This window comes from Gorilla gorilla, chromosome 20 (genome assembly GCF_029281585.2).
Source record: "Gorilla gorilla gorilla isolate KB3781 chromosome 20, NHGRI_mGorGor1-v2.1_pri, whole genome shotgun sequence".
Taxonomy (NCBI): domain Eukaryota; kingdom Metazoa; phylum Chordata; class Mammalia; order Primates; family Hominidae; genus Gorilla; species Gorilla gorilla.
This window is the reverse complement of record NC_073244.2, coordinates 24,309,622-24,337,189: the sequence shown is the minus strand read 5'-3', so window position 1 is coordinate 24,337,189 and position 27,568 is coordinate 24,309,622. Positions and strand designations below refer to the sequence as shown.

Here is a 27,568-nt window from a genome sequence, read left to right as displayed (position 1 = left end):
TTATTACTTGTCCCAAGTAAGCAAAGAATCAGGAGTGGGCCTTGCTTTTTTTCCAAAGCAGTGTCCCCAAGAGGGAAAGTGACAGGAGGGTTTTCTGGGGCAATGGAGAGGGGAGAGGGTACATTATTGCACGCATAGAAAGTGTCGCAGTGGCGCAGATACAATGAGCCGTCATGCCAGCATGTAGGTTGCATTGTGAAGGCATTGAGCTGTAGTTCCTCCCAGCGTGGAAACTTTATTGATTGATTGATTGATTGATTGATTGAGATAGAGTCTCACTCTCTTGCCCAGGCTGGAGTGCAGTGGCACGATCTTGGCTCACTGCAACCTCTGCCTCCAGGGTTCAAGTGATTCTCCTGCCTCAGCCTCCCGAGTAGCTGGAATTATAGACATGCGCCACCACACCCGGCTAATTTTTGTGTCTTTAGTACAGATGGGGTTTCCCCATATTGGCCATGTTGGTCTTGAACTCCTGACCTCAGGTGATCCTCCCTCCTCTGCCTCCCAAAGCGCTGGGATTTCAGGTGTGAGCCACTGCTCCTGGCTTAGGGTGGAAACTTTAGCACGGTAAAAATTAGAGTTCACCAGTTCGTCTATAAGTTGCTGAGGTCTGTCATAAACTGGTTCCAGCCAACCAGGTGACCACATTCTACATGGGGTTTGGAAAAAAACAAGCTATGGGGCACGGGGCTGTAAAACAGGCTCATATGCTCAAGCTGGTTAAATTTCTGTAGTCCAGGCTGAGTGCGGTGGCTCACGCCTGTAATCCCAGCACTTTGGGAGGCTGAGGCAGGCAGATCAGTTGAGGTCAGGAGTTCGAGATCAGCTTGACCAACATGGTGAAACCCCGTCTCTACTAAAAATACAAAAGTCAGCCGGGAATGGTGGCGCATGCCTGTAATCCCAGCTCCTCCGGAGGCTGATGAAGGAGAATCTGGGAGGCAGGGGTTTCAGTGAGCCAAGATCGCACCACTGCACTCCAGTCTGGGCGACAGAGCGAGACTCTGCCTTAAAAAAAAAAAAAAAAAAAAGTGTGTCTGAGCTCCTGTGGCTGCTGTCACAAACCACTATAGGCCTGGTGGCATCAAACAACAGAAATTTATTCTCTGACAGTTCTGGCAGCCAGAAGTCTGACATCAAGGTGTCAGTAGGGCCATGTTCCCTCTAAAGGCTCTAAGAAATAATGCATCTCATGCCCCCCTCCTGATTTCTGGTTGTTGCTGGCAATCCTTGGGTTCTCTGACTCGTAGATGCATTGATCCAACCACTGCCTCTGTCTCCACGTGGCATCTTCCCCATGTGTTTCTCTGCATCTCTTCTCTACTTCATGTGAGGAACCAGTCACTGGATTCATCCATCCTCTTCCAGTAATACCTCTTTTAATTTAACCAGTTACACCTGCAAAGACCCTATTTCCAAGTAAGCTCATGTTCTGAGGTTCTGGGTGGACATAAATTCTGGGGGGACACAACCCAATTCCAGAGCCTCCATTGTCAGGTGAGGAGGGGACGCTAGCAGGCTCAGGATGATGGGAGCCATGGCAGGTGTGTGGGCCAAGGTTGGAGGCCATGTGGGGTCTGAATCATCCCCTCCCCAATCCCAGGAAGAAAATAAGAAAGAGGTGGGGCGTGGTGGCTCACTCCTGTAATTCCAGCCCTTTGGGAGGCCAAGGCAGGAGGATCACCTGAGATCAGGAGTTTGAGACCAGCCTGGCCAACATGGCAAAACCCCGTCTCTACAAAAATACAAAATTACAAAAATTACCTGGGCGTGGTGGCTTTCTATTGTAGATTGAGAAAAACGGTAGGCTGGGCATGGTGGCTTACGCCTGTAACCCAGCACTTTGGGAGGCCGAGGCAGGTGGATCACTTGAGGTCAGGAGTTCGAGACCAGCCTGACCAACATGGTGAAACCCTGTCTCTACTAAAAATACAAAAAGTTAGCTGGGCATGGTGGTGGGCACCTATAATCCCAGCTACTCAAGAGGCTGAGGCAGGAGAATCACTTGAGCCTGGGAGGCAGAGGTTGCAGTGAGCCAAGATCACACCACTGCACTCCAGCCTGGGCGACAGAGCATGACTCTGTCTCAAAAAAAAAAAAAAAAAATGAGAGAGAGAAAAACCCAGCCTTATTTTGGGGGAGCCGTCGGGGCTGCAGCATCTAATACTGGGGACAGTTGAAGCAAGGGGCTGGATTTAAAAAATGACCTCCCGGAGGCAGGGCCTCCCCATAGGGTAGGGTATTGTAGTCCTGAACCTATTTGCATACAAGGCAATCCAGCCAATCAGAGCCCAAAGCCATGGGCCCGTTGTCTGGGTTTGGCCCATCCTGAGGTTCCATCCCAGGGTGTCAGTCCCGCGGCTGGCCCTGTCCTCAGAGGTTTGTCTCCCGCTGGTCTCGACCACCATCATGTCCAACACAGGGGGTCCAAGAGCCAGCCCCCTCCAGCTCCTTCTGCCCCAAGAAAAACAGACGATCCTCATTGGTGGGCAGGAAGCCAGGGGGCTTCTTGTTTCCAGCAGGGAGTTCTTCAGGACCCTGGGGAAAAGTGGGAAAAAGAGACCCCATCAGAGACCCTGTCCCCACCCTGTTCCGTGTCAGCTCATCTTCCAGATGGGCCACTGATGACCTGGCGGGACGGGGTGTGCACAGAATTGCACACTATCCCCTTGCTCAGTGCACGGGCCAGTCCTGCCCCCTCTGCCTCCAAAATTTCCATGCGCTTCTCTTCCCCACTCACATGTCACCTACAGCCCAGGCCATCAACGCTTTCTCAGATGCCTGCTATAGTTCCTCCCTCCTTTCTCTGCTTCTCTGCCTGTTCACCTTCAAGAAAATAAATATTTCTGGCCAGGCACGGTGGCTCACCCCTGTAATCCTAGCACTTTGGGAGGCCAAGGTGGGCAGATCACTTGAGCCCAGGAGTTTAAGACCGGCCTGGCCAATATGGCAAAACCCCATCTCTACCAAAAATAAAAAAATTAACCAGACTCGGTGGTGCATGCCTATAATCCCAGCTACTCAGGAGGTTGAAAGATGGGAGAATTTCTCGGACCATGGAGGTTGGGGCTGCAGTGAGCCATGGTCATGCCACTACACTCCAGCCTGGGCAATACAGTGAGACCCTATCTCAAAAAAAGGAAAAAAAAAAAGACAAAAAGAAAAAAAAAACCACAAAGAAAACAAAGACAACAAAAAAGAAAAATAAATAAAATAATAAAGAACAAAAAAAGAAAAAGAGAGAGAAAGAAAAAAAAGAAAAGAAGAGAAAGGAAAAGAAAAGAGGAAAGAAAGAAAAGATAAACACTTCTCTAGGGCAGCTGGAGGGAGCTTTAAACACCTTCAGGCAAACCCCTCCCCTCCCAATCCCCTTCTCAGTCAAAGCTGTTCCTGTCTGTGGCTGGTTCCTCTTCTCCTAACTCAGGGTCAATCAATGTCACCTCTCCCAAGAGGCCACCCCTGACTTCCCTGGCTAAAGTTGCTCCCCATCACAGCATCCGGTTTTATTATCCTTTGAATATTTATCATGCTGAGACCCTACATGTTTTTCTTGTTAGCTTGCTCGCTCTCTCTTTCTTTCTCTCTCTGTCTTTTCTTTCTTTCTGACAGTGTCTGGCTGTTGTTGCCCAGGCTGGAGTGCAATGGCACAATCTCTGCTCTCTGCAACCTCCACCTCCTGGGTTCAATTGATTCTCCTGCCTCAGCCTTCTGAATAGCTGGAATTATAGGCACGCACCACCACAGCCGGCTAATTTTTTGTATTTTTAGTAGAGATGGGGTTTCACCATGTTGGCCAGGGTGGTCTCAAACTCCTGACCTCAGGTGATCCACCTGCCTAGGTCTCCCAAAGTGCTGGGATTACAGGGGTGAGCCACCACACCCGGCTCTTTCCTTTCCTTCCTTCTTTTCCCTCCCTCCCTCCCTTCCTGCTGTCCTCCTTTTTGATGAAGTCTTGCTCTGTCACCCAGGCTGGAATGCAGTGGTGCGATCTCAGCTCACTACAACCTCTACCTTCCGGGTTCACTTGTTCAATTCTTCTGCCTCATTCCACTGAGTAGCTGGGATTACAGGCACACGCCATCATGCCTGGCTAATTTTTGTATTTTTAGTAGAGACAGGGTTTCGCCATGTTCGACAGGCTGGTCTTGAACTCCTGGCCTCAAGCGATCTGCCTCAACCTCCCAAAGTGCTGGGATTACAGGCGTGAGCTACCGTGCCCGGCCTGACAGCATCCGGTTGTATTATCTTTTGAATGCTTATCACATACTGAGACAGACCTTACATGTTTCTCTTTTTAGTTTTCACCTGCCCCTGCTAGATAAGGGTGGGGTGGGGGTCTTAGGCCATAGCCCAGAGCAGGACTGGGTACACAGCAGGTGCTCAATAAATGAGAGAATGGAACAGGGATTCCAAAACAGGGGTAGGCATGGGATCAGGTCCCCCAGGGACAGCACTTTCCAAACTCTGGGAATTCACAAAGCAACCACGCGGTTTTAGCCAAAATCGGTTTACCATCTGTTGTGTTTCTTATGTAAGATTTTTTCCCCAAGTTGACTCACTTTTGAATTAAGTAATTTTATTTTAAGAAGAGACTTTACATCAATACCCTAACAGCACACCAGTTTCACCTGCCAAAGATTGGAAGTCACTGTAAAAACAGATAACGACAAAAAGGAATAGTATTCAACTTTGTTCAGTCCTTATGAAGGGAGATAACAAAAACTTGAAGATGAGGCCGGGCTCGGTGGCTCATGCCTGTCATCCCAGCACTTTGGGGGTCTAAGGTGGGTGGATCATTTGAGGTCAGGAGTTCGAGACCAGCCTGGGCAACGTGGTGAAACCCCATCTCTACTAAAAACATAAAAATTATCTGGGTGCGGTGGCATATGCCTGTAGTAGCAACTACTCAGGAGGCTGAGGCAGGAGAATCGCTTGAACTCGGGATGTGGAGGTTGCAGTGAGCCGAGGTTGCACCACTGCACTCCAGCCTGGGCAACAGAGCGAGACTCTGTCTCAAAAAACAAACAAACAAAAAGGAATAGTATTAAACTCTGTTCAGTCCTTGTGAAGGGAGATAAAAACTGTTGAGGATGAATCAGCTCCCAATAGAGTCTTTTGACTGGAGATAATGAGCGATGGAGAAAGGTGCTGATATACCATGTCCCTCCCCTGAGCTGCGGTCATGCCCCAAAGTCACTTGGCTGCCTCTAGCTCTGGGAACCCAGCCTAAGACTGACCTTGACCAAGTTGTCATCCAGGATGGCCACTTCTTCCTTGGGGGCCACTGATGCTGTCTGCCGTGCGAGGTCCCACCACAATAATCCCGGGGCCAGGGTGCTGCGCTTGGTGGGGCCTGAGAGGCGGGGAGAAATGGAGAAATCCAGGCATTCAGTGAAGGGGTCATGGGGGTTGGAGACCAGGCCCTGGGAAGGAGAAAGGAGATCCCTGGTCTATGAAGTCTAACAGGCTCCAGTCCCACTGAGGGACCCTGGCAAGCCTCTGAGCCTCAGTTTCCTCATCTACACAGTGAAGTTGTAATAAAACATCAGTGAGGCCAGGCATGGTGGCTCATAATTGCACTTTGGGAGTCTAAGGCAATAGGATTGCTTAGAGTTGCCCAGTAGTTGGAGACCAGCCTAGGCAACATAGCGAGACCCCATCTCTACAAAATATTAAAAAATTAGCCAGGCATGGTGGTGTGTGCCTCTAGTCTCAGCTACTTGGGAGGCTGAGGCAGGAGAATTGCTTGAGCCCAAGAGGTCGAGGCTGCAGTGAGCCGTCATTGTGCCACTGCACTCCAGCTTGGTGACAGAGTGAGACCCTGTTTCTAAAACAAAACAAAAACATCATTGGCGGTTGGGCACGGTGGCTCACGCCTGTAATCCCAGCACTTTGGAAGACCAAGGCAGGGGATCGCTTGACGTCAGGAGTTTGAGACTAGTCTGGCCAACATGGCGAAACCCCATTTCTACTAAAAATACAAAAATTAGCCAGGCGTGGGGGTGGGCGCTTGTAATCCCAGCTACTCGGGAGGCTGAGGTAAGAGAATTGCTTGAACCCGGGAGTCAGAGGTTGCAGTGAGCCAGCACCGCACCATTGCACTCCAGCCTGGGCGACCAGAGTGAAACTCCATCTCAAAAAACAAAACAAAACAAAACAAAACAAAGACATTAATGGATGGCTGGGAGGGTCCAGCACACGGTTCCATTCACAGCTGCATCCCCAGTGCCTAAAATAGCGCCCAGCACAGAGGAGGACTCGATAAAGGCCTGATGAATGTGAAGTCTGAGACTCAAGAAGTGTGAGCAGGTGCTGTTATCACTACTGATTTTCCCCTCTTTGTCTCCTTCTACTTTTCCGTGGAATTTAGAATTCCCTAACAAGTGCGGAGTCACCGGCAGCTTTAGAAGATATTTCAGCACCAGGGATAGCGCCGCCCGCCCCATCCCATATCCTCTACTGAGGACTTAATCTTGTGGGGGAGAGGAGTTGCAGGCGATGCCTCCGTTTCTGCCTCTGCAAAATAGGGCAAGCTCTGAGAGGTGCAGGGTTGTCAAGAAAGCAACATAGCTTTAAAGGGTGTAAATGTGAGCCGGGCACGTTGGCGCGCACCTGTAGTCTCAGCTACTCGGGAGGATGAGGTGGGAGGATTGCTTTCAGCTCAGGAGTTGAAGGTTGCAGTGAGCCATGATTGTGCCACTGCACTCCAGTCTGGGTAATAGTGAGACCTGTCGCTTTTCTTTCTTTCTCTCTTTCTCTCCTTCTCTCTCTCTCTTTCTCTTTCCTTCCTTCCTTCTTTCTTTTAGATGGAGTCTCACTCTCTTGCCCAGGCTGGAGTGCAGTGATGCAATCATGGCTCACTGCAACCTCCATCTCCCAGGATCAAGCGATTCCCTTACCTCAGCCTCCCAAGTAGCTGGCATTACAGGCACCTGCCACCATGCCCAGCTAATTTTTTTGTATTTTTAGTAGAGACGGGGTTTCACCATGTTGGCCGGGCTGGTCTCGAACTCCTGACCTCAGGTGATCCACCCGCCTCGGCCTCCCAAAGTGCTGGGATAACAGGCGTGAGCCACTACGCCCAGTCGACCCCGTCCCTTTAAAAGAAACTATATATATATGTATACACTTTCTTTTATGTATATATATAGTCATAATTTTTATATATATTCATAATTTCTTTTATGTATATATATACAAAAGTGTGCATGTATGTGTATATATACACACACACTTCTTTTTTCCTCACAAACTTTTTTTTTCCTTTTAAAAAAATAGGTACAGCCCAGGTGCAGTGGCTCACACCTATAATCCCAGAACTTTGGGAGGCCGAGGTGGGCGGATCACTTGAATCCAGGAGTTCGAGACACATGGCGAAACTCCATCTCTACTAAAAACGCAAAATTAGCCAGGCATGGCGGCACACACTTGTAATCCCAGCTACTCGGGAGGCTGCGACATGAGAATCGCTTGAATCTGGGAGGTGGAGGTTGCAATGAACTGAGATCACACCACTGCACTCCAGCCTGGGTGACAGAGTGAGACTCTATCTCAAAAATGATGATGATGATAACAATAATAATAATAATAAGGTGCAAATGTGTACAGCACACAGTGGCAGTTCGGCCAATGGGAGCGTCCTTTCTCCCCTCCCTGCTGGGTGGAGCCTTGAGGCAGAGAGATGAATGGGATGACCTCTGAGGCCACATGTTCTGTTTACCTACCTGTCAGGCAGCTGATGAGGGCTCCGCACAGCACAGTGGTCAGCGTGCCCAGGGCACCATAATAGAGATAGGAGATGGCATAGAAGCTGTCAGCTAAGGCGGGTCGGCTGGCATCCATTCCTGAGCTGCAGGTTGGGAGAGACAGACTTGAACCTCCTCTTTTATCCCCTGCCTGCACTCAAAAGCTGTTCCCACCTCACTCCCTGCTTCCTTCCCCCAACTGCCATGGCCTAACACAGGCCTCCATTACTGTCTGCCCAGATCTGTGCAGTAGCCAATGTTCCTTCCCTCCAGGTATCCCATCCCCACCCTAGACGTCCTCCACACACAGCCAGAGGGCACATTACTAAAATGTAACTCAGATCACCTGCTGCTGCCCGTCACCCTCTGTGGCTCCCTGTCACCCTCAAAATCAAACCAAATTAAACTCTCAGAAGAAAACATAGGTGGGAATCTTCCTGACTGCAATTGTTTCTTAGATATGACGCCAAAAGCAAAAGCCACCAAAGAAAAAAATAAATCAATTGGACTTCATCAAAAATTAAAAACTGGCTGGGCGTGGTGGCTCACACCTGTAATCCCAGCACTTTGGGAGGCCAAGGCGGGTGGATCACGAGGTCAGGAGATCGAGACCATCCTGGCTAACATGGTGAAACCCTGTCTCTACTAAAAATAAAAAAAAATAAAAAATTAGCCAGGCCTGATGGCGGGTGCCAGTAGTCCCAGCTACTTGAGAGGCTGAGGCAGGAGAATGGCATGAACCCGGGAGGCGGAGCTTGCAGTGAGCCGAGATCACACCATTGCACTCCAGCCTGGGCAACAGAGCGAGACTCCGTCTCAAAAAAAAAAAAAATTAAAAACTTCTGGCCAGGCATGTTGGCTCATGCCTGTAATCCTAGCACTTTGGGAGGCTGAGGCAGGCTGAGGTCAGGAGTTGAAACCAGGCTGGCTAACATGGTGAAACTCCATCTCTACTAAAAATATAAAAATTAGCCTGGCATAGTGGTGTGCACCTGTAGTCACAGCTACTCACGAGGCTGAGGTGGGAGAATCCCTTGAACCTGGGAGGTGGAGGTTGCAGTGAGCTGAAATCGCACCACTGCACTCCAGCCTGGGTGACAGAGTTAGACTCCATCCCCCCACCAAAAAAAAGAATTAAAAACTTCTGTGCATCAAAGGATTCTATCGAGAGAATGAAGACAACCTACAGAATGGGAGAAAATATCACATGCAAATTATACATCTGATCAGGGGCTTGTACCCAGAATACATAAAGATATAAAAATATGTAAATTATAACTCAACAATAAAAAGACAAATCACCCAATTTAAAAACGGGCAAAGGGTGTTTTTTTGTTTGTTTGCTTTTTAATTTGAGGCAGGGTCTTGCTCTGTTGCCCAGGAGGGAGTGCAGTGGTGGGATCATGCCTCACTGCAGCCTCGGCCCCCCAGGCTCAAGCGATCCTCTTTGCCTCAGCCTCCCAAGGAGCTGGGACTACAAGTGTGCACCACCATGCCCAGCTAATTTTTTCATTTTTATTTTTATAGAGATAGGGTCTTTCTATGTTACCCAGGCTGGATGGGCAGAGGGTTTGAATAGACATTTCTCCAAAGAAGATGCACAAATGGCCAATGAAAAGAAAGATGCTCAACATCATTATTCATCAGGGAAATGCAAATCAAAACCACAGTGAGGTATCACTTCACACCCACTAGGATGGAGAATAATGAGTATTGGCGAGGACGTGGAGAAGTTAGAATTCTCATATGTTGCTGGTGGGAATGTAAAATGATGTGGCCGCTGTGGAAAACAGTCTGGTAGTTCCTCAAAAAGTTAAACATAGGCCGGGCGTGGAGGCTCAGGCCTGTAATCCTAACACCCTGGGAGGCCAAGGCAGGCGGATCATCTGAGGTCAGGGGTTTGAGACCACCCTGACCAACATGGTGAAACCCCTTCTCTACTAAAAATATAAAAATTAGCCAGGCGTGGTGGCATATGCCTGTAGTCCCAGCTACTCGGGAGGCTGAAGCAGGAGAATCGCTTGAACCCAGGAGGCGGAGGTTGCAGTGAGCGGAGATCACACCACTGCACTCCAGCCTGGGCGACAGAGCAAGACTCCATCTAAAAAAATTAAAAAGTTAAAGAATTACCATATGATTCAGCAATTCCACTCATAGGTATATACCTAGAGAAATTAAAACATGTCCATACCAAAACTTGTTCACAAATGTTTTTGGTTTTGTTTGTTTGTTTTTGGTGGAGTCTCACTCTGTTACCCAGACTGGAGTGCAGTGGCTCCACTGTACTCTGCTGTAATCCCAGTACTTTGAAAGGCCAAGGTGTGTGGATCTCCTGAGGTCAGGAGTTCAAGACCAGCCTGATCAATATGGTGAAACCCCATCTTTACTAAAAATACAAAAGTTACCCAAGCATGGTGGCATATGCCTGTGACCCCAGCTACTCAGGAGGCCGAGACAGGAGAATTGCTTGAACCTGGGAGGCAGAGGTTGCAGTGAGCTGAGATCACGCCACTGCACTCCAGCCTGGGCGACAAAGTGAAACCCCGTCTCAAAAAATATATATGTATTATGCTAAGACACAAAAGATCACATATTTTATGATTCCATTTACATGAAATGCCCAGAACAGGCAAATTCATAGAAACAGAAAGTGGATTCGTGCTTGCCAGGAGCTGGGGAGAGGGGGAAGTGGGAAGTGACTGCTGATGGGGACAGGGCTTCTTTCTGGGGTGATAAAAATGTTCTTATGACCAGGAACAGTGCCTCACACCTGTAATCCCAGCACTTTGGGAGGCAGAGGCAGGCAGATCACTTGAGCCCAGTACTTTGAGACCAGCCTGGGCAACATGGCAAAAACTCGTCTCTATAAAAAATACAAAAAATTTAGCCCAGCATGGTGGTACATGCCTATAGTCCCAGCTACTTGGGAAGCTGAGGCAGGAGGATCATCGGAGTCTGGAGATCAAGGGTGCAGTGAGCTGTGATTGTGCCATTGCACTCCAGCCTGGGTGTTAGAGTTAGACCCTGTCTCCAAAAAATCAAAAAAACAAAAAGCAAAAAAACCCACCCAAAAACCCAAAAAATAAATAAATAAATAAACAAAACAGAAAATGTTTTTGGTTGGCTGGGTGCCCACACCTGTCATCCTGGCACTTTGCAAGGCTGAGGTGGGCAGATCGCTTGAGCCCAGGAATTCCAGACCAGCCTGGGCAACATAGCCAGACCCTATCTCTACAAAAAATAAAAATAAAAACTAGCAGGACATGATGGTGTGCGCCTGTGGTCCCAGCAACTAGGGGGGCTGAGGTAGGAAGATTCCTTGAGCCCAGGAGGTTGAGGCAGCAGTGAGCTATGATCGTGCCACTGGACTCCGGCCTGGGCAACAGAGCAAGACCCTGTTCCAAAAAAAAAAGAAAATGTTTTTGGGGCCAGGCACAGTGGCTCACACCTGTAATCCCAGCATTTTGGGAGGCTGAGGTGGGCAGATCACCTGAGGTCAGGAGTTCGAGATCAGCCTGGCCAACATGGTGAAACCCCATCTGTACTAAAAATACAAAATTAGAAAAAAAAAAAAAGGAAACGTTCTTGAGTTAGATAGTGGTGATGGTTGCACAAATATACTAAATGCCACTTTAATTTATTTATTTGAGTTAGAGTTTCATTTTTGTTGCCCAGGCTGGAATACAGTGGTGCGATCTCAGCTCACTGCAACCTCCACCTCCTGGGTTCAAGCGATTCTCCCGCCTCAGCCTCCCGAGTAGCTGGGATTACAGGCGCCTGCCACCACGCTTGGCTAAGTTTTGTATTTTTAGTAGAGACGGGGGTTTCCCCATGTTGATCAAGCTGGTCTTGAACTCCTGACCTCAGGTGATCCACCTGCCTCAGCCTCCCAAAGTGCTGGGATTACAGGTGTGAGCCACTGTGCCTGCCTGGCCTAAATGCCACTTTTAAATGGCTAATTTATCTCAATAAAATATAGAACCAAACCAAATTCTGGGCCTCCCTCAAGCTGGGAGGATTGCTTGAGCCTGAGAGGTTGAAGCTGCAGTAAGCTGAGATTGCACCACTGCATTCCAGCCTGGACAACAGAGCGAGGCTCTGTCTCAGAAAAACAAAACAAAAAAAGTACTAGCTTCCTCTGGCTGCACCATATCTCCCACCCATCTCTCCTCCCATTAAATGCACCCTAACCTCAGTGCAGTTGGACTGGGACTAACCCGATTGTGGCCTCAGGGCCTTTGCACCTACCATTCCCTCCACCAGGAATGCATTTTACTAATCAGGCTTCTTACACAGAGTGCAGGGCAAGTAAGTTTCCCTTCAAGATCACACCATCCAGGGCTCGGGTACCCCCCCCACCCTCAAGTCTGCTCACCTGGGGACCCTGCTGGAGTCGTTAGCAGGGAGGAGAGCCGGGTCCAGGAGGCCAGAGGCGTTGACTGAGAGAGCCACGCAGCGGGCAGCCGACGACGGCAGGACCCTCATGGTCTGCTCGCTGGGTGGGTACAGCGTGGCGCCCAAGGCCACCCACAGCGACAGCGCCAAGCCCGCGCCCAGTCCCGAGAGGACGCCCTGGGGGCAGAGCCGGCGTCAGGGAAGGGGAGGAGCCTGTGCGGCCCCGCCCCCTCCCCGCCCCTCGCCCCCGCCCCCACTCACCGGGGTGTTGCAGGCTGGCAGGAACATTCCCAAGATGAAGGCTCCCAGCAGGGGGCCGCTGATGACTCCCATGACGGTGAAGGAGCCCTGGGAGAGTAGGTGGAAGTGGGGCTGAGGGCGGAGCCCTCCCACCTCTCTGGGCCTCAGTTTACCCGCTGGGAAAGCGAGACCTCAGGAACTCCACTGTGGGTCTCAAGGACTCCTCTGTGTCTCAGTTTCCCTAAACGGGAGAGGACCCCCCCCCCTTGTTCCTGCCTATCTCCCTTGGGTTGGAGGCAAAGGCACTGATTCTCTCTTGGGGGTGGCAGTCTCACCCTCAAGCCAGGGAGACCCTTTCTTCTTCTTTTTTTTTTTTTAGACAGAGTCTCACTTTGCTGTCCAGGTTGGAGTGCAGTGGCGCGATCTTGGCTCACTGCAACCTCCATAGGGAGGCCCTTTCTGTCGCCACCCCCCACCTTCCCAATTCCCCCGCCCCAAGCCAGCCAGCTGCAAAAAAGTCCCCTGATGGCCTCTGGCATCAAATAGAACCTAGTTCTTAATCTCAGCGACTTGGAAGGCTGGGGCGGGTGGTTGCTTGAGGCCAGGAGTTCAAGACAAGCCTAGGCACGAAGAGAGACCCTGTCTCTAAAAACAAGTTTTAAAATTAGCCAGGCCAGGCGTGGTGGCTCACACCTGTAATCCCAACACTTTGGGAGGCAGAGGCGGGTGGATCACTTGAGGTCAGGAGTTTGAGACCAGACTGGCCAACATGGTGAAGTCCCATCTCTAATAAAAATACAAAAATATAAGCCAGGCGCGGTGGCTCACGCCTGTAATCCCAGCACTTTGGGAGGCCGAGGAGGGTGGATCACGAGGTCAGGAGATCGAGACCATCCTGGCTAACACGGTGAAACCCCGTCTCTACTAAAAATACAAAAAATTAGTCAGGCATGGTGGCGGGCGCTTGTAGTCCCAGCTACTCGGGAGGCTGAGGCAGGAGAATGGCGTGAACCCAAGAGGCTGAGCTTGCAGTGAGCCAAGATGGCGCCACTGCACTCCAGCCTGGGCAACAGAGCGAGACTCTGTCTCAAGAAAAAAAAAATACAAAAATATTAGACGGGCATGGTGGCGTGCACCTGTAATCCCAGCTACTCTGGAGGCTGAGGCAGAATTGCTTAAACCCAGGGGGTGGAGGTTGCAGTGAGCTGAGATCATGCCACTGCACTCCAGCCTGGGCAACAGAGTGACACTCCACCTCAAAAAAAAAAAAAAGAAAAAAGAAAAAAAATTAGCCAGGCATGGTGGCACACACCTGTAACTCCAGCTACTTGGGAGATTGAGGTGGAAGGATGGCTTGAACCCAGGAGCTGGAGGTTGCAGTGAGCTATGATCGGGCCTCTGCTCTCCAACCTGGGACAACACAGTGAGACCCCATCTCAAAAAAAAAAAAACATAGAAGTGAGTTCTGCCACTGACACATGTGACCTCTCTGAGCCTCAGTTTAATGGGAAAGAGGGAAAGATGCCCCCACCTCTCAGGGAGACCAGGGCAGGGGGCAGGTGGGGTCTCACCTGAAGGACACCTCCTCCGAGCAGTGAGGACAGAGCTGCCACGGTGAGACAGGCCGATCCGTAGATGAGTGCTGTAGTGGATGAGGATGGCACGGTCAACGGGGAGGGACTGCCCTGGCCTCCCACCCAGGTCTCCCTGAAACTCACAGAGCCCCTTGGAGATAATCACGAGTTTCCTGGGTGCCAGGCTCCGCAGCCGAGGTTTGATGAGGTCTTCTACAGTGACTGCAGCCATAGCATTGATGCTGGTGGACGCTGTGCTGTGTGAGGAAGGCAGCGGGGGGTCCTCAGGCCATATGGAGAGACCGTCCACACCATCTGGCCTGCCAGACCTCACGCAGCCTGAGGGCAACGGTGGGGGTAACCCAGTCCTGCAAAGGTGAAGGAGATATTTGCCCCTCCCCTCCCCGAAGACCTGAGACATCCCTACAGGAGCAAGGACACCTGTGACCAAGGGCAGGTGGGACAGACAGGCGGGTTCTGGTTCCAGAGGGACTGCAGTCACATGTGGGAGATTTGCAAAAGGGACAGTGAGGGCATGTGACCAGAAGTCCCGGAAGAGTGGAAACCACCTGAGTGTGTGGCCTTGGAAGGCAGAAGCAGGGGACTGCTTGGTCATGGCTGTGCCCCAGGGTTTAGAACAACAGTACCTGGGCTGAGCATGTTGGCTCATGCCTGCAATCTCAGCACTTTGCGAGACCAAAGCATGCAGATCACCTGAGGTCAGGAGTTCAAGACCAGCCTGGCCAACATGGCGAAACCCCGTCTCTACTAAAAATACAAAAATTAGCCGGCTGTGGTGGCATGGACCTGTAATCCGAGCTACTTGGGAGGCTGAGGCAGGAGAATCGCTTGAACCCAGGAGGTGGAGGTTGCAGTGAGCCGAGATGGCACCACTGCACTCCAGCCTGGGTGACAGAGCAAGACTCTATCCTGAAAAAAAAACAAAAAAAACAGTACCTGCCACATAGTAGATGTTCAATAAATATTTGTCTGGGGAGGAAGGAAGGAAAGAAGGAAGAAGAAGAAAGGAGAGTCAGGCGTGGCCCTGACCGGTGGTAAGAAGGTAAACCCTTGCAGTTGGGGTCCCTGTGCCCAGGGCATGCTCTCTGCCAGCGCCTACCTGAGCTGTCTTCTAGGGATCAAGCAGGAACTGGGACTGATGGACAGGTCCAGAACATTCCATGCCCCAGGGGGATGGCAGGCCAGGATAAGGAGGCTCCCAGGGGCTGAAATAAAGCTCCATGAACAAGCAGGGGTGCTCACCTGAGGGTGCCACTGTAAGCACAGGCCAGGAAAAGCCCGGGGACTCCAGGCAGATCTTCGAAGATGTCCAGCACCAGCAGAGGCATGTACTGGGGAGAACTGGGCGTCAGCCTCCCAGACAGCAGCACCCCGAGGACCGGGGCATCTATCTGTCCTGATGCTGCACGTCCCCGGCACCCAGGACGGACAGGGCTCAGAGTCGGCATTTAATATGCATTTAGTTTTTGTCTGTGGTTTTGTTTTGTTTTGTTTTGAGAAAAGATCTTGCTCTGTTGCCCAGGCGGGAGTGCAGTGCCATGAACGTGGCTCACTGCAGCCTAGAACTCCTGGGCTCAAGCGATCTTCCTGCCTCAGTCCCCCAGTAGCTGAGACCACAGGTGTGCGCCACCATGCCTGGCTAATTTTTTTAAATTTTTGTGTAAAGATAGGGGTCTGGCCGGGCAGGGTGACTCACGCCTGTAATCCCAACACTTTGGGAGGCTGAGGCGGGTGGATCACTTGAGCTCAGGAGTTCAAGACCAGCCTCGCCAACATGGTGAAACCTCATCTCTACCCAAAATACAGAAATTAGCTGGGTGTGGTGGTTGGCACCTGGAGTCCCAGCTACTTGGGAGGCTGAGGCAGAGGAATCGCCTGAATCTGAGAGGTAGAGGTTGCAGTGAGCAGAGATCGCGCCATTGCACTCCAGCCTGCACAACAGAGCCAAACTCTGTCTCAAAAAAAAAAAAAAGAAAGAAAAGGAAGAAAGGCCGGGCACAGTGGCTCATGCCTGTAATCCCAGCACTTTCAGAGGCTGAGGCAGGTGGATCACCTGAGGTCAGGAGTTTGAGACCAGCCTGGCCAACATGGCAAAACCCCACCTCTACAAAAAATACAAAAAAATTAGCTGGGCATGGTGGCGCATGCCTGTCATCCCAGCTACTCGGGGGCTGAGGCAAGAGAATGGCTTGATCCTGGGAGCCAGAGGTTGCAGTGAGCCGAGGTTGCACCACTGCACTCCAGCCTGGGCAACAGAGTGAGACTTTGGCTCAAAAAAAAAAAAAAATTGTGTAAAGATGGGGTCTCCCTATGTTCCTCAGGCTATAATGTGCATTTGTTGATCAACTGCACGAACCTGAGAATTGTCCCTGAGCCCCACTGTGTTCTGAGCCCTGGGATCTCTGTGAAGCAGGGACCCGTGTCATCTCCATTTTATTGATGAAGACTGTGAGGCAGAGAGTACAGTCCCTCCCTGAAGTTACACAGTCCAGCAGTCCCAGATCTGACCTCCAGGGAGGACTGCAGATGGGGTGGTCCCCCGTACCCTCTGCTAACTCTGAACCCCATGGTCAGAACTCTACTTGGGGTGTGACCTAGGCATGGGTCCTGGCACCGCCCCCCGACTTGCCCATTGACCTCAGGCAGTTACTTCCCCCCGAGCCTCAATTTCCTCATCTGTAAAGTTGGAGCCGTGACTGCCCTGCCTTTCTCAGAAGAAAGATTAGATGGAGAACTAACTGCTGGTGAAGGGAACAGCATGAGGCACAGAGTAGACGCTTGGGACATGGGAGACCAGAGCTGGTCAATATTATTATCACCAACATGATTAGTTGCCGCTGGATTATAGTTTTTGTTTTTGTTTTTTTGGGTTTGTTTTGTTTTGTTTTTGTTTTTGTTTTTGTTTGAGACGGAGTTTCTCTCTTGTTGCCCAGGCTGGAGTGCAATGGCGCCATCTCGGCTCACCGCAACCTCCGCCTCCCGGGTTCAAACTATTCTCCTGCCTCAGCCTCCCGAGTAGCTGGGATTACAGGCATGCACCACCACACCCGGCTAATTTTGTATTTTTCAGTAGGGATGGGGTTTTTCCATGTTGGTCAGGATGGTCTTCAACTCACGACCTCAGGTGACCCCCCGCCTCAGCCTCCAAAAGTGCTGAGATTATAGGCGTAAGCCACCGCACCCAGCCTTGTTTTTTTTTTTTTTTTTGAGATGGAGTCTCTCTCTGTCACCCAGGCTGGAGTGCAATGGCGCGATCTCTGCTCACTGTAACCTCCACCTCCTGAGTTCAAGCTATTCTCCTGCCTCAGCCTCCCGAGTAGCTGGGATTACAGGCATGCATCACCAGGCCTGAGTAATTTTTGTATTTTTAGTAGAGGGGGGTTTCACCATGTTGGCCAGGTTGGTTTCGAACTTCTAACCTCAAGTGATCTGCCCGTCTCGGCCTCCAAAAGTGCTGGGATTACAGGCGTGAGCCAACATGCCCCGCCTGGGTCATGGTTTCATCTCCTCCTGAGCATCTCCCAGGGGATCTTTGGAACTCTCTGGAACTCTAGATCTGAATGTGGCCCTCGTCTGCTCACACCTACTGAGGGCGGTCCATTGCCTCCCAGACTCACCTTTCCCATTCCTTGCAGATCCTCCTCTGAGCTCTTTATTTTTATTTTATTTTATTTTTTTGAGACAGAGTCTCACTCTGTCATCCAAGGTGGAGTGTAGTGGTGCGATCTCCCTTCATCACAACCTCTGCCTCCAGGGTTCAAGAGATTCTCCTGCCTCAGCCTCCCGAGTAGCCGGGACTACAGGTGCGTGCCACCACGCCCGGCTAATTTTTATATTTTTAGTAGAGACGGGGTTTCACCATGTTAGCCAGACTGGTCTCAAACTCCTGACCTCAGGTGATCCACCCACCTCAGCCTCCCAAAGTGCTGGGATACAGGCATGAGCCGCCGCACCTGGCCTCCTGTCAGCTCTTTCCTATTTCTTGGCCTTTGCACAGGCCATTCCCTCTGCTAGGAATGCTCTTTGACCTCAATCCCACCAAGGTAGTGAGGGAGTGCAGAGCCAACCAGGAGCCTGGGTGGGACTCACCTGGTCTGGGGCAGAGATGCGCCCCAGGAGGAGAGGGTCGCAGTCAGTGTAGAACACAAACATGACGATGCCACAGCAGGCAGCGCTGGACACGATCAGGAACAGGCCAACCTGGTTGATGAGCAGGGCCCTGGGGGAAGAGGCAGCCTCAGGCTTAGGGGATAGCCTCAGGCTGGTGGAGGGGGGGCAGCATGTCCCAGAAACCCCGACCTTGCTCCCCGAAACACTCACAGCTTGGCCTGCTTCTCTGTGCGGCAAGCCACGTAGCGCTGCACCTGCGCCTGGTTCACGCCATACATGGAGAGCCACACCAACGTGCCACCCACCACAAAAGTCCAGAATGTATAGCGGCTCCTCGGGTCAGGGTTAAAGCTGGGTGGGGACAGGGCAAGTTAGCCCCGTGGAGATGTCACACTGACTTCACCCTCCCAAGGGCCCCAGACAGCGCTTCTGGACCTTATAGGGGACATTTGGAGTGGGTTTTGTTGGCCGGGCGCAGTGGCTCATGCCTGTAATCCCAGCACTTTGGGAGGCCAAGGCGGATGGATCACCTGAGGTCACAGTTCAAGGCCAGCCTGGCCAACATGGTGAAACCCCATCTCTATAAAAATACAAAAATTAGCTGGGAATAATGGCGGGTGCCTATAATCCCAGCTACTTGGGAGGCTGAGGCAGGAGAATCACTTCAACCCAGGAGGCGGAGGTTGCAGTGAGCTGAGATCGTGCCATTGCACTCCAGCCTGGGTGACAGAGCGAGACTCCATCTCAAAAAAAAAAAAAAATTAATTAAATTAAAAATAAATAAATAATAAATGGAGTGGGTTTGACATATGCATAGGCATTTGCCAGATTGAAAATTCACGTATTTGTTTACCGAATCATCTATCCACACACTTAAAAACCATTCTTTCTTTGCCCAGCTGAGAGTTCAGAGAGGCTTTAGCCCCCAGTCTCGTCTGAGGGGAGGAGAAGAGAGCAGCGAGGGCCTCCTGGAGCAGGAGGCATTGGCTGATTTCTACCATCCCAGGGCACAAAGGGAGCCCAGCCCCATCCTCTTTTTTTTTTTTTTTTAAAGATGGAGTTTCGCTCTTGTTGCCCAGGCTGGAGTGCAATGGTGTGATCTCGGCTCACCGCAACCTCCGCCTCCTGGGTTCAAGCGATTCTCCTGCCTCAGCCTCCCCGAGTAGCTGGAATTACAGGCATGCGCCACCACGTCCTGCTAATTTTTTCTTTTTTTGAGGGGGGGACGGAGTCTCTCTCTGTCGCCAGGCGGGAGTGCAGTGGCGCCATCTCGGCTCACTGCAACCTCTGCCTCCTGGGTTCAAGCAATTCTCCTGCCTCAGCCTCCTGAGTAGCTGGGATTACAGGCGCCCGCCAGCATGCCCGGCTAATTTTTGTATTTTTAGTAAAGACGGACTTTCACCAAGTTGGCCAGGATGGTCTCGATCTCTTGACCCCGTGATCTGCCTTCCTTGGCCTCCCAAAGTGCTGGGATTACAGGCGTGAGGCACCGCGCCCAGCCTAATTTTGTATTTTTTAGTAGAGATGGGGTTTCTCGATGTCGGTCATGCTGGTCTCAAGTTCCTGACCTCAGGTGACCCCCCAGCCTTGGCCTCCCAAAGTGCTGGGATTACAGGCATGAACCACTGCACCCAGCCTCTTTTTTTTTTTTTTTTTGAGACAGGGTGTAGCTCTGTCATCCAGGCTGGAGTGCAGTAGTGTGATCTCAGCTTGCTGCAGCCTCCACCTACCGGGCTCAAGCAATCCTCCAGCCTCAGCCTCTCAACTACCTGGGACCACAGGTGCACCACCACGCCCAGCTAATTTTTGTATTTTTGTAGAGATGGGCTTTCACCATGTTGCCCAGGCTGGTCTCGAACTCCTGAGCTCAAGTGATCTGCCCGCCTCGACCTCCCAAAGTGCTGGGATTACAGGCGTGAGCCACCACACCGGTCCCAGCCCCATCCTGCTGGAGTATCCTCTGCATTTTCACTCACTCCATGAGGTTGATCCGGGAGTGGTTCTGGGCCAGCGTGAGCACCTGGCGGGGCCCGCCCACAAGCATGACACCACGTGCCAGGACAACCCAGAAGCCACTTAGCATCACCACGACCTGGAACACATCAGTCCAGACCACAGCCTTCATGCCGCCCTGCAGCATGGGACAGAGAGAGGGAGAGGGGCGGTTAGATGGGGGACCTGGCCTTCAGTGGTGCCTAGGACTGATGCCCTTCTATCCCTCAGTTTCCTCCTCTCTAAAGTGGGATTAATAATAATACCTTCTTACTGTGTTGTTGTAAGAATTAAGTTAGTTATTTTATTTTTAAAGAAAAGGTTTCTGTCTGTTGCCCAGGCTGGAGTGCAGTGGTGTGATCACAGCTCACTGCAGCCTGGAACTCTTAGGCTCAAGTGATCCTCCTGCCTCAGCCTCCGGAGTAGCTGGAACTACAGCAGGTGCCACCATGCCCGACTAATTTAAAAAAATTTTTTTGTAGAGAAGGGGGGTGTGTCTCACTATGTTGCCTAGGCTGGTCTCGAACCCCTGGCCTCAAGTGATCCTCCTACCTTGGCCTCTCAAAGTGCTGGGATTACAGGTATGAGCCACTGTGCCCAGTAGAATTAAACAAGTTAATAAGTGAAAAAGATTTGGAATATGACTTGACATATACGAGTGTCAGTGAGTGATTGCTGCCTTTACTATTATTATTATTATTATATTTTTTTGAGATGGAGTCTTGCTCTGTCGCCCAGGCTGGAGTGCAATGGCGCAATCTCCACGCGCTGCAACCTCCACCTCCCGGGTTCAAGCGATTCTCCTGCCTCAGCCTCCTGAGAGGCTAGGATTACAGGCGCGTGCCACTGCACCCAGGTAATTTTTGTATTCTTAGTAGAGACGGGGTTTCACCATGTTGGCCAGGCTGGTCTCGAACTCCTGACCTTAGGTGATCCGCCTGCCTCTGCTTCCCAAAGTGCTGGGATTACAGACGTGAGCCACCGCGCCCGGCCGCCATTACTATTATTATCACTATGATGATAATATCGCTATCAAGGTCAGACCTGAGCCAGCCAAAGGTAGCCCTCCCTGGGACCTCAGCCAGCCCCAGGATGAAGCAGGAGCTCACTTCCTGCTGGACGGGAAGCCAGAAGAGGTGGAAGCCTGGATCCAGCCATGCCTGAAGCTACCATACCTCTAGATCCTCAGCAATAAGCTTTTCAGATCATTTTTCACTATAAAGATGAGGACACTGGGTCCCAGCTGGGACAGAGGCTTCCTCAGGAGAAAGGGGCAAGCCCAGAGTCTCCCCACAAGAGACACAGTGGGCCCGATCCCCCGTATGGAGTGAGTTCCCAGGGCCACTCACCACAGCCGTGTAGAAGGTGCAGATAATTCCGGTGGACAGGAGCGACGCCCAGATGTCCAGCCCGGTCACTATGCAAAAAGAGGTCCCCCTGTTAGGCCCCCGGGCGGGGCGCAAACTTAGTCTTGGGTTCTCCTCTCCCTCCCTCTCTCTTCCCAGACACGCTTCCCTAATCTCCCAGAGTCACACCTTGGTTCAGGATGAGGGCCGGTGCGTAGATTACGATGCCGGTGTACAGCATCTGTAGACAGAGTGTGGGGCGGGTGAGCAGGGAGGGCGTCTGGGCGAGTTGGGGATAGGGAGAGGAGGCAGAAGGGTGGTCCCAGAATATGGGCGGGGCAGATAGGCCGGGTCTTCCAGAGTGCAGGCGGGGTCAGGCCGGCTGTAGTGTGGGAGGGGACTGATGGGGGCGGGGTCAGAATGGGAGCATGGGCGGGGTCTGGGCGGGGTCTTGAACGGTGGGGGCGGGGCTAGTGAAGGCTGACGCTCTCCGGGCCCTGAGCAGAGAGCGGGGCCGAGGCCACTCACCGTGGCTACAATGTACTGCAAAGTCCCGCAGAGCCGCACTGCGCGGCTGAAGCGCATCTCCAGGTACTGCAAGGAGGGACTCGAGGTCACCTGGACAGTCCTTACCCAGGAGCCGAGGCCTCTCGGGTCCCTGGTCTGCTCTCTAGGTGGGCCCCTCCCTCCGGAAGCCAACCGCGCCCGCCAGATTCTTGCACGTGGGGGCCCCGCCGCACGCACACACCCGTGCACAGGTGCCATCCCATGCCTGTGCGTACCCCGTGGACCTGGAGGACTGGTCCATGCGTGTGCACGCGCCCTCCCACTTGCGCCTGACGGGCGCGGGCTCCTGGAGCAGCCACCGCTCAGCAGACACCGACGTGACCCGCAAGCGCACAGTGTAGACAGTGCCCCGGGCCAATGGTGTTGGCCGCCTAGGATATACCTGTCACGATTTTTTTTTTGGCGGGGGGGGACGGAGTCTCGCTCTGTCGCCCAGGCTAGGGTGCAGTGGCACGATCTCGGCTCACTGCAACCTCCGCCTCCCAGGTTCAAGCAATTTTCCTGCCTCAGTCTCCTGAGTAGCTGGGATTACAGGCGCGCGCGACCATGCCCGGCTAATTTTTGTATTTTTAGTAAAGACGGGGTTTCACCATGTTAGCCAGGCTGGTCTTGAACTCCTGACCTCGTGATCCACCCACCTCGGCCTCCCAAAGTGCTGGGATTACAGGCGTGAGCCACTGCGCCCTGCCACAATATTTTTTTTTCCTTTGAGTCAAGAGTCTCGCTCTGTCGCCCAGGCTGGAGTGCGGTGACGCGATATCGGCTCATTGCAACCTCCCGGGTTCAAGCAATTCTCCTGTCTTAGCCTCCCAAGTAGCTGGGATTACAGGTGCCCACCACCACATCCGGCTAATTTTTGTATTTTTAGTAGAGACGGGGTTTCACCATGTTGGCCATGCTGGTCTCTAACTCCTGACCTCAAATGGTCCGCCCGCCTCGGCCTCCCAAAGTGCTGGGATTACAGGCGTGAGCCACCGCGCCGGGCCCCGGTCACGATTTTAATCGCTTTACCCTCTCCCCTGGAGGGAGGTCCTGTAATTCGCCCATTGGACAGCTGGGAAACCCAAACAGAGAGGCACGCCCCTTGCCCAAGATAGAAGAAAGCAGTGAAGCCGGGTTTCGAACCTCGGAGCCGTCAGCAGTCCCCTCTAGCGCGCACACGTGGGTCTGCACGCCCGGGCAGGTGGGGGGCACGTGTGTGTCCACCCGTGAGGACACACCTGGTCGAGCCAGGCCCCGCCCCGCGCGCGCTTCCACCGAAGGAGCAGGACGCCAGGCTCTCTCTTCCTCCTTCCTGCCCCTCGCCGGGCGCCTGGGGCCTCTTCCTAGAACCCTCCCCACGTGTCTGCCTAGGGGCCCCCTTCGTTAAAGCACCGAGGTGCCATCCGCGTCCTCCTGTACAGCGGCCCAAAGCCCCAGCGCCTCCCCCACACGGAGTCCCAGCACTGCCAGTGGGGCGGGTCCTACCCCCGGGCCTCTGTCCGGTACCTCGTAGGTGCTGGTGAGGCCCAGGCGGTAGAAGACGGGCATGAAGAGCAGGACGGTGAGGACCGAGTTCAGAAGCTGGCCCAGGCACATCCAGAGGAACTTGAGGCCATAGCGATAGGCCTCCGACGGCACGCCCAGCACCTGCACGGCCGACATGAAGCTGGCAGACAGCGACAGGCCCACGGGCAGGGCCGCCAGGCGCCGGCCCCCGGTGAAGAAGTCCTCAGCGCTGCGCTGCCCGCCCCGAGCCAGCCCGACCCACAGCCCGATGCCAGTGGACACCAGGAGCATGAGGGCAAAGACCCCGTAGTCCCAGGCTCCGAAGGTGGGCCGTTCCCCGGTCTCCACGGCCTCCATGAGGGCGGGTGCGGAGGCCCAGCGCGTCCTCGGACGCCCTGCGTGCTCAAGCGGGGGAAGCTGGCAGGGGCCAAGGAGGCAGGACGGGGAGGGCGGGTGGGAGGATGCTCGGCAGCCTGTCCCCGCTCCGTCGGGTGGGAAGCGGCGAGAGGGGCCGGGGCTCCCTGGGTTAGGAATCTATGGGCTGTCGATGTCCGTGTCGGCCTCCCTGTCCCCGCTCTCTGTCTCTGCGTCTGCCCCTGCTGTCTGTCTGTCCTGCCACCTCGCCTCTCACTCTGGGTTCTGCTGTCCCATGCAGCCGGCTGTCTGTCCCTCTCCCTGGGTGCTGTGCTCAGCGCTGACAGCTGGAGGTCGCCTTGGGGCTTACGGGAGCAGCTCGTGATTGTGGGTTGCAGATTTATTGGGCTCCCAGGTCACCGCGACTCCGCCTCCAGACCTAGGGGCGGGCAGGACCCGCACCCTTTCAGCCCTGGACTGGGACAGACAGGCCAGGACAGGCTACCTGGGTGGCTGCAGGGGGTGGTATCAGGGAGGGCTCCCAAATGCCCCTCCATCCCCATGCACCCACCCATCCCCATGCACTGTGATCCCCTGATCACAGCTGTCACTGTCTGCTGTTGACAGGTGGGGAAATTGAGGCTCAGAGAGGGCATGTCACTATCCAAGCCTGCACAGCCTGCTTCAGCACTCAAAGCCATATTGTGCTTGAATACCTTGAGCTATGGGGAGCTCACTTTCATGCAGGACTGGGGTTCACTTTCAGGGTTTCAGGGGACCCATAAAGAAAACTTACCTGGCTTTACCACCCCCAAACTGGCATGTGGGCCTACCCCCTTTCTCTAGAGCCTTAGGGGGTGGGCATCACTGAACCCCGCTCTTGGGCTAAGCTGGGTGGGAGACATTCAGAGCTCAAGTCCTCAGTGGGTACATACTTGGGGAAGACTTTGCTTCTCCCTGGGCCTTAGTTTCCCCATCTGTAACAAGGATAAAATAGACCCTGCCTCAGAGGAATAAATGGGACGTGGTAACAAAAGCCTGGTACATGATAAGTGCCTCATTCATTTACTCCTTTATTCATTTATCACTTCATTCATTCATTCATTGGTTCCTTTGCAGATATGCACTGAGAGTTGGCCCTGTGCCAGGCATAAATGGCTCACTGAGGTGGTGCAAGGGGCCTTTAAGGTTATGAACCTGAATAAGCGGAGACCATGACCACCAGGGAGGTAGAGTCTGGCTTGTCCCTCATATAGATGAGGAAACCAAGGTTGGGTGTGGGAGAAAGTCTACTGGGGGGGGTCACGCTACCATGAGGACCAACGAGCTGTCATCTCAGGGCCCTTCTCTGGGGGACCCAGGAGGACTTTGACCTCTGGAGGTTCTGGTCTCTGGGTTCAAGTATCAGCTCAGCCTCCAACTTTCTGGGCAATCACGCATCTCAAACTTGGTTCCCTTCTCCATAAGCTGGTGGAATCTGAAATCCTGGGGGTTGAATGAAACAGCGTCAGGGGCCGGGCATGATGGCTTATGCCTGTAATCCCAGCACTTTAGGAGGCTGAAGTGGGAGGATCATTTGAGTCCCAGAATTCGAGACTACCCTGAGCAACATAGTGAGACCCTGTCTGTATGAAAAATACAAAAATTAGCGAGGCGTGGTGGCACATGCCTGTAGTCCCAGGAGGCTGAAGTGGGAGGATCGCTTGAGCGTGGAAGGTCGAGGCTGCAATGAGCTGTGGTCAAGAACCGCACAGCACTCCAGCCTGGGCAGCACAGCAAGACCCCGTCTCCAAAAAAAAAAAAAAGGCTTTCGAGCGCTTCTCGCCAGCCTCTGCTGCCCCCTGGTGGCCTCCTCTGGCCTACCCTCTGCCCTGGCCGCTCCAGCTGGGTCCAGCGTTTCTCAACGCGTCCCCACGTAACCCCCGGACAGTCCTCTTGCTCCCTCTCTGCTGTGCAGGGTGGACCTGTCCCTCCCCCGGGGCTGTGACACTGCGGCGGCTACACGGGCACCTGTTGCCGGCTGGAGCGTACCTCCTGCCCTCGCCAGGAGAGTGGGTTAGGTACCAAGTTCTTTCTCCTTCCACCCTGGTCAGGCATCCTCCTGGAAACTCGGTTGGAAAAGGGGAGATCCGGCCGGGTGCGGTGTCTCAGGCCTGTAATCTCAGCACTTTGGGGGGCCGAGGCGGACGGGTCTCTTGAGATCCGTTCAAGACCAGTCTGGCCAACATGGTGAAACCCCGTCTCTACTAAAAATACAAGAATTAGCCGGGCGTGATGGCGGCCGCCTGTAATCCCAGCTACTTGGGAGGCTGAGGCGGGAGAATCGCTTGAGCCCGGGAGGTGGAGGTTGCAGTGAGCCGAGATCGCGCCACTTCACTCCAGCCTGGGCGACAGGAGAGATTCCGTCTCAAAAAATAAATAAATAAACAAATAAATAAAAATCAAGGCCGGGCGCGGTGGCTTACGCCTGTAATCCTAGCACTTTGGGGGGCCGACGCGGGCGGATCACGAGGTCAGGAAATCGAGACCATCCAGGCCAACGTGGTGAAACCCCGTCTCTACTAAAAATACAAAAATTAGCCGGGCGTGATGGCACGCGCCTGTAGTCCCAGCTACTCGGGAGACTTAGGCAGGAGAATCGCTTGAACCCGGGAGGCGGAGGTTGCAGTGAGCCGAGATCGTGCCACTGCACTCCAGCCTGGCGACAGAGTGAGACTGTCTCAATCAATCAATCAATGGGAGATCCGAGCGGGATCCCCTACTTGCAAAGCCCTGCTGACCAATGTAAACATATGCAAAGTGTGCAAATACATGTAAATGGACCCCTTCTCTCCAGGGAAGTTCTGGGAAGGCATAGCTTCTCTTCTTCCCACCGTGGGGTCCAGGCTGCGGCCAGAGGCCTGGGCTGAGGCCAGTTAATTGAGTGCATACTGTGTGCAGGGCCCTCCGGCAGGTGCTGGGGACACAGCATGATCCAGGTGGACCCACCCCAGGGTGGTGATGGCCCTGACCTCACCAGCAGATAAATACTCATTTCAGCCAGGCACTGTGGCTCACACCTATAATCCCAGCACTTTGGGAGGCTGAGGTGGGAGGATCGCCAGAGCCCGGGAGGTCAAGGCTGCAGTGAGCAGTGATCACACCAGTGAATTCCAGCCTGGATACAGGTTGACCAGAGACAGACAATCACGGGGTATCTTCTGGGCCTCCGGAAGGGGTGTGGATTTTGTTCTGAGGGTGCTGGGGAACTCTAGGAGAGTTTGCAGCAGGTGAGGAGTCTGATGAGATTTCTAGATTCTGGAAAATGGGTCATATCCAAGTGGCAGGAGTGGGGTGGCTGCCAAGTGGGGAGAGGGGGGTGGATTTGGAATGCACTTTGGAATTCCTAAGGAGGCCTGGAGTGAAGGCCCCTGCAGAGTGGGCAGGACCATCTCCTGCCCTAGCAGAGGGAATTGTGAGCCTGGAGAGGAAAAGCAGCAGAGTGGGGAGAATCAGGTCACACCTTCCTTGACTGTGATTCCAATGACAGGAGCGGGCAGCAGGACCCCAGGATGTGAGTTAGGAAGGGCCCAAGGCCGCGGCAGACAATGTGAGCAGAATGTGCAGGAATGGGAGAGTGGCGGCAGTGTCGGGGCGCTGTCCCCTGCCCCTTGGTTCCCTGGGAGATGCAGCAGGGGTTGGGGTGAGAAGTTGTGAGCTGCTGTGACTGCAGCACGACCTGCTGGGTGGCCCTGGA

General features: G+C 53.1%; 1 protein-coding gene across 1 annotated transcript; it reads right to left on the bottom strand.

The window, feature by feature from the left end:
* SLC5A5 (solute carrier family 5 member 5) lies at positions 1-25,611 on the bottom strand. Its single transcript, XM_019015106.4, has 15 exons — positions 23,479-25,611; positions 21,952-22,017; positions 21,613-21,664; positions 21,427-21,494; positions 20,062-20,216; positions 18,296-18,436; positions 18,065-18,194; positions 15,218-15,306; positions 14,099-14,211; positions 13,952-14,022; positions 12,402-12,488; positions 12,121-12,317; positions 7,725-7,849; positions 5,238-5,353; positions 1-2,538 (listed from the first exon to the last, which is right to left on the bottom strand). The coding sequence occupies exons 1-15, from the start codon at positions 23,833-23,835 to the stop codon at positions 2,374-2,376; spliced, it is 1,932 nt and encodes a 643-aa protein (XP_018870651.1). The 5' UTR covers positions 23,836-25,611; the 3' UTR covers positions 1-2,373.
* Between the last annotated feature and the right edge of the window lie 1,957 nt (positions 25,612-27,568).

Excerpts from the sequence above, each read along its gene's own strand:
- SLC5A5 (XM_019015106.4), bottom strand. The coding sequence starts at position 23,835 with ATGGAGGCCGTGGAGACCGGGGAACGGCCCACCTTCGGAGCCTGGGAC. Across the intron at positions 21,665-21,951 it reads TGCAGTACATTGTAGCCACG|ATGCTGTACACCGGCATCGT; the intron begins GTGAGTGGCCTC and ends CTCTGTCTACAG. Across the intron at positions 5,354-7,724 it reads CCTCATCAGCTGCCTGACAG|GCCCCACCAAGCGCAGCACC; the intron begins GTAGGTAAACAG and ends CCCGCCTCTCAG.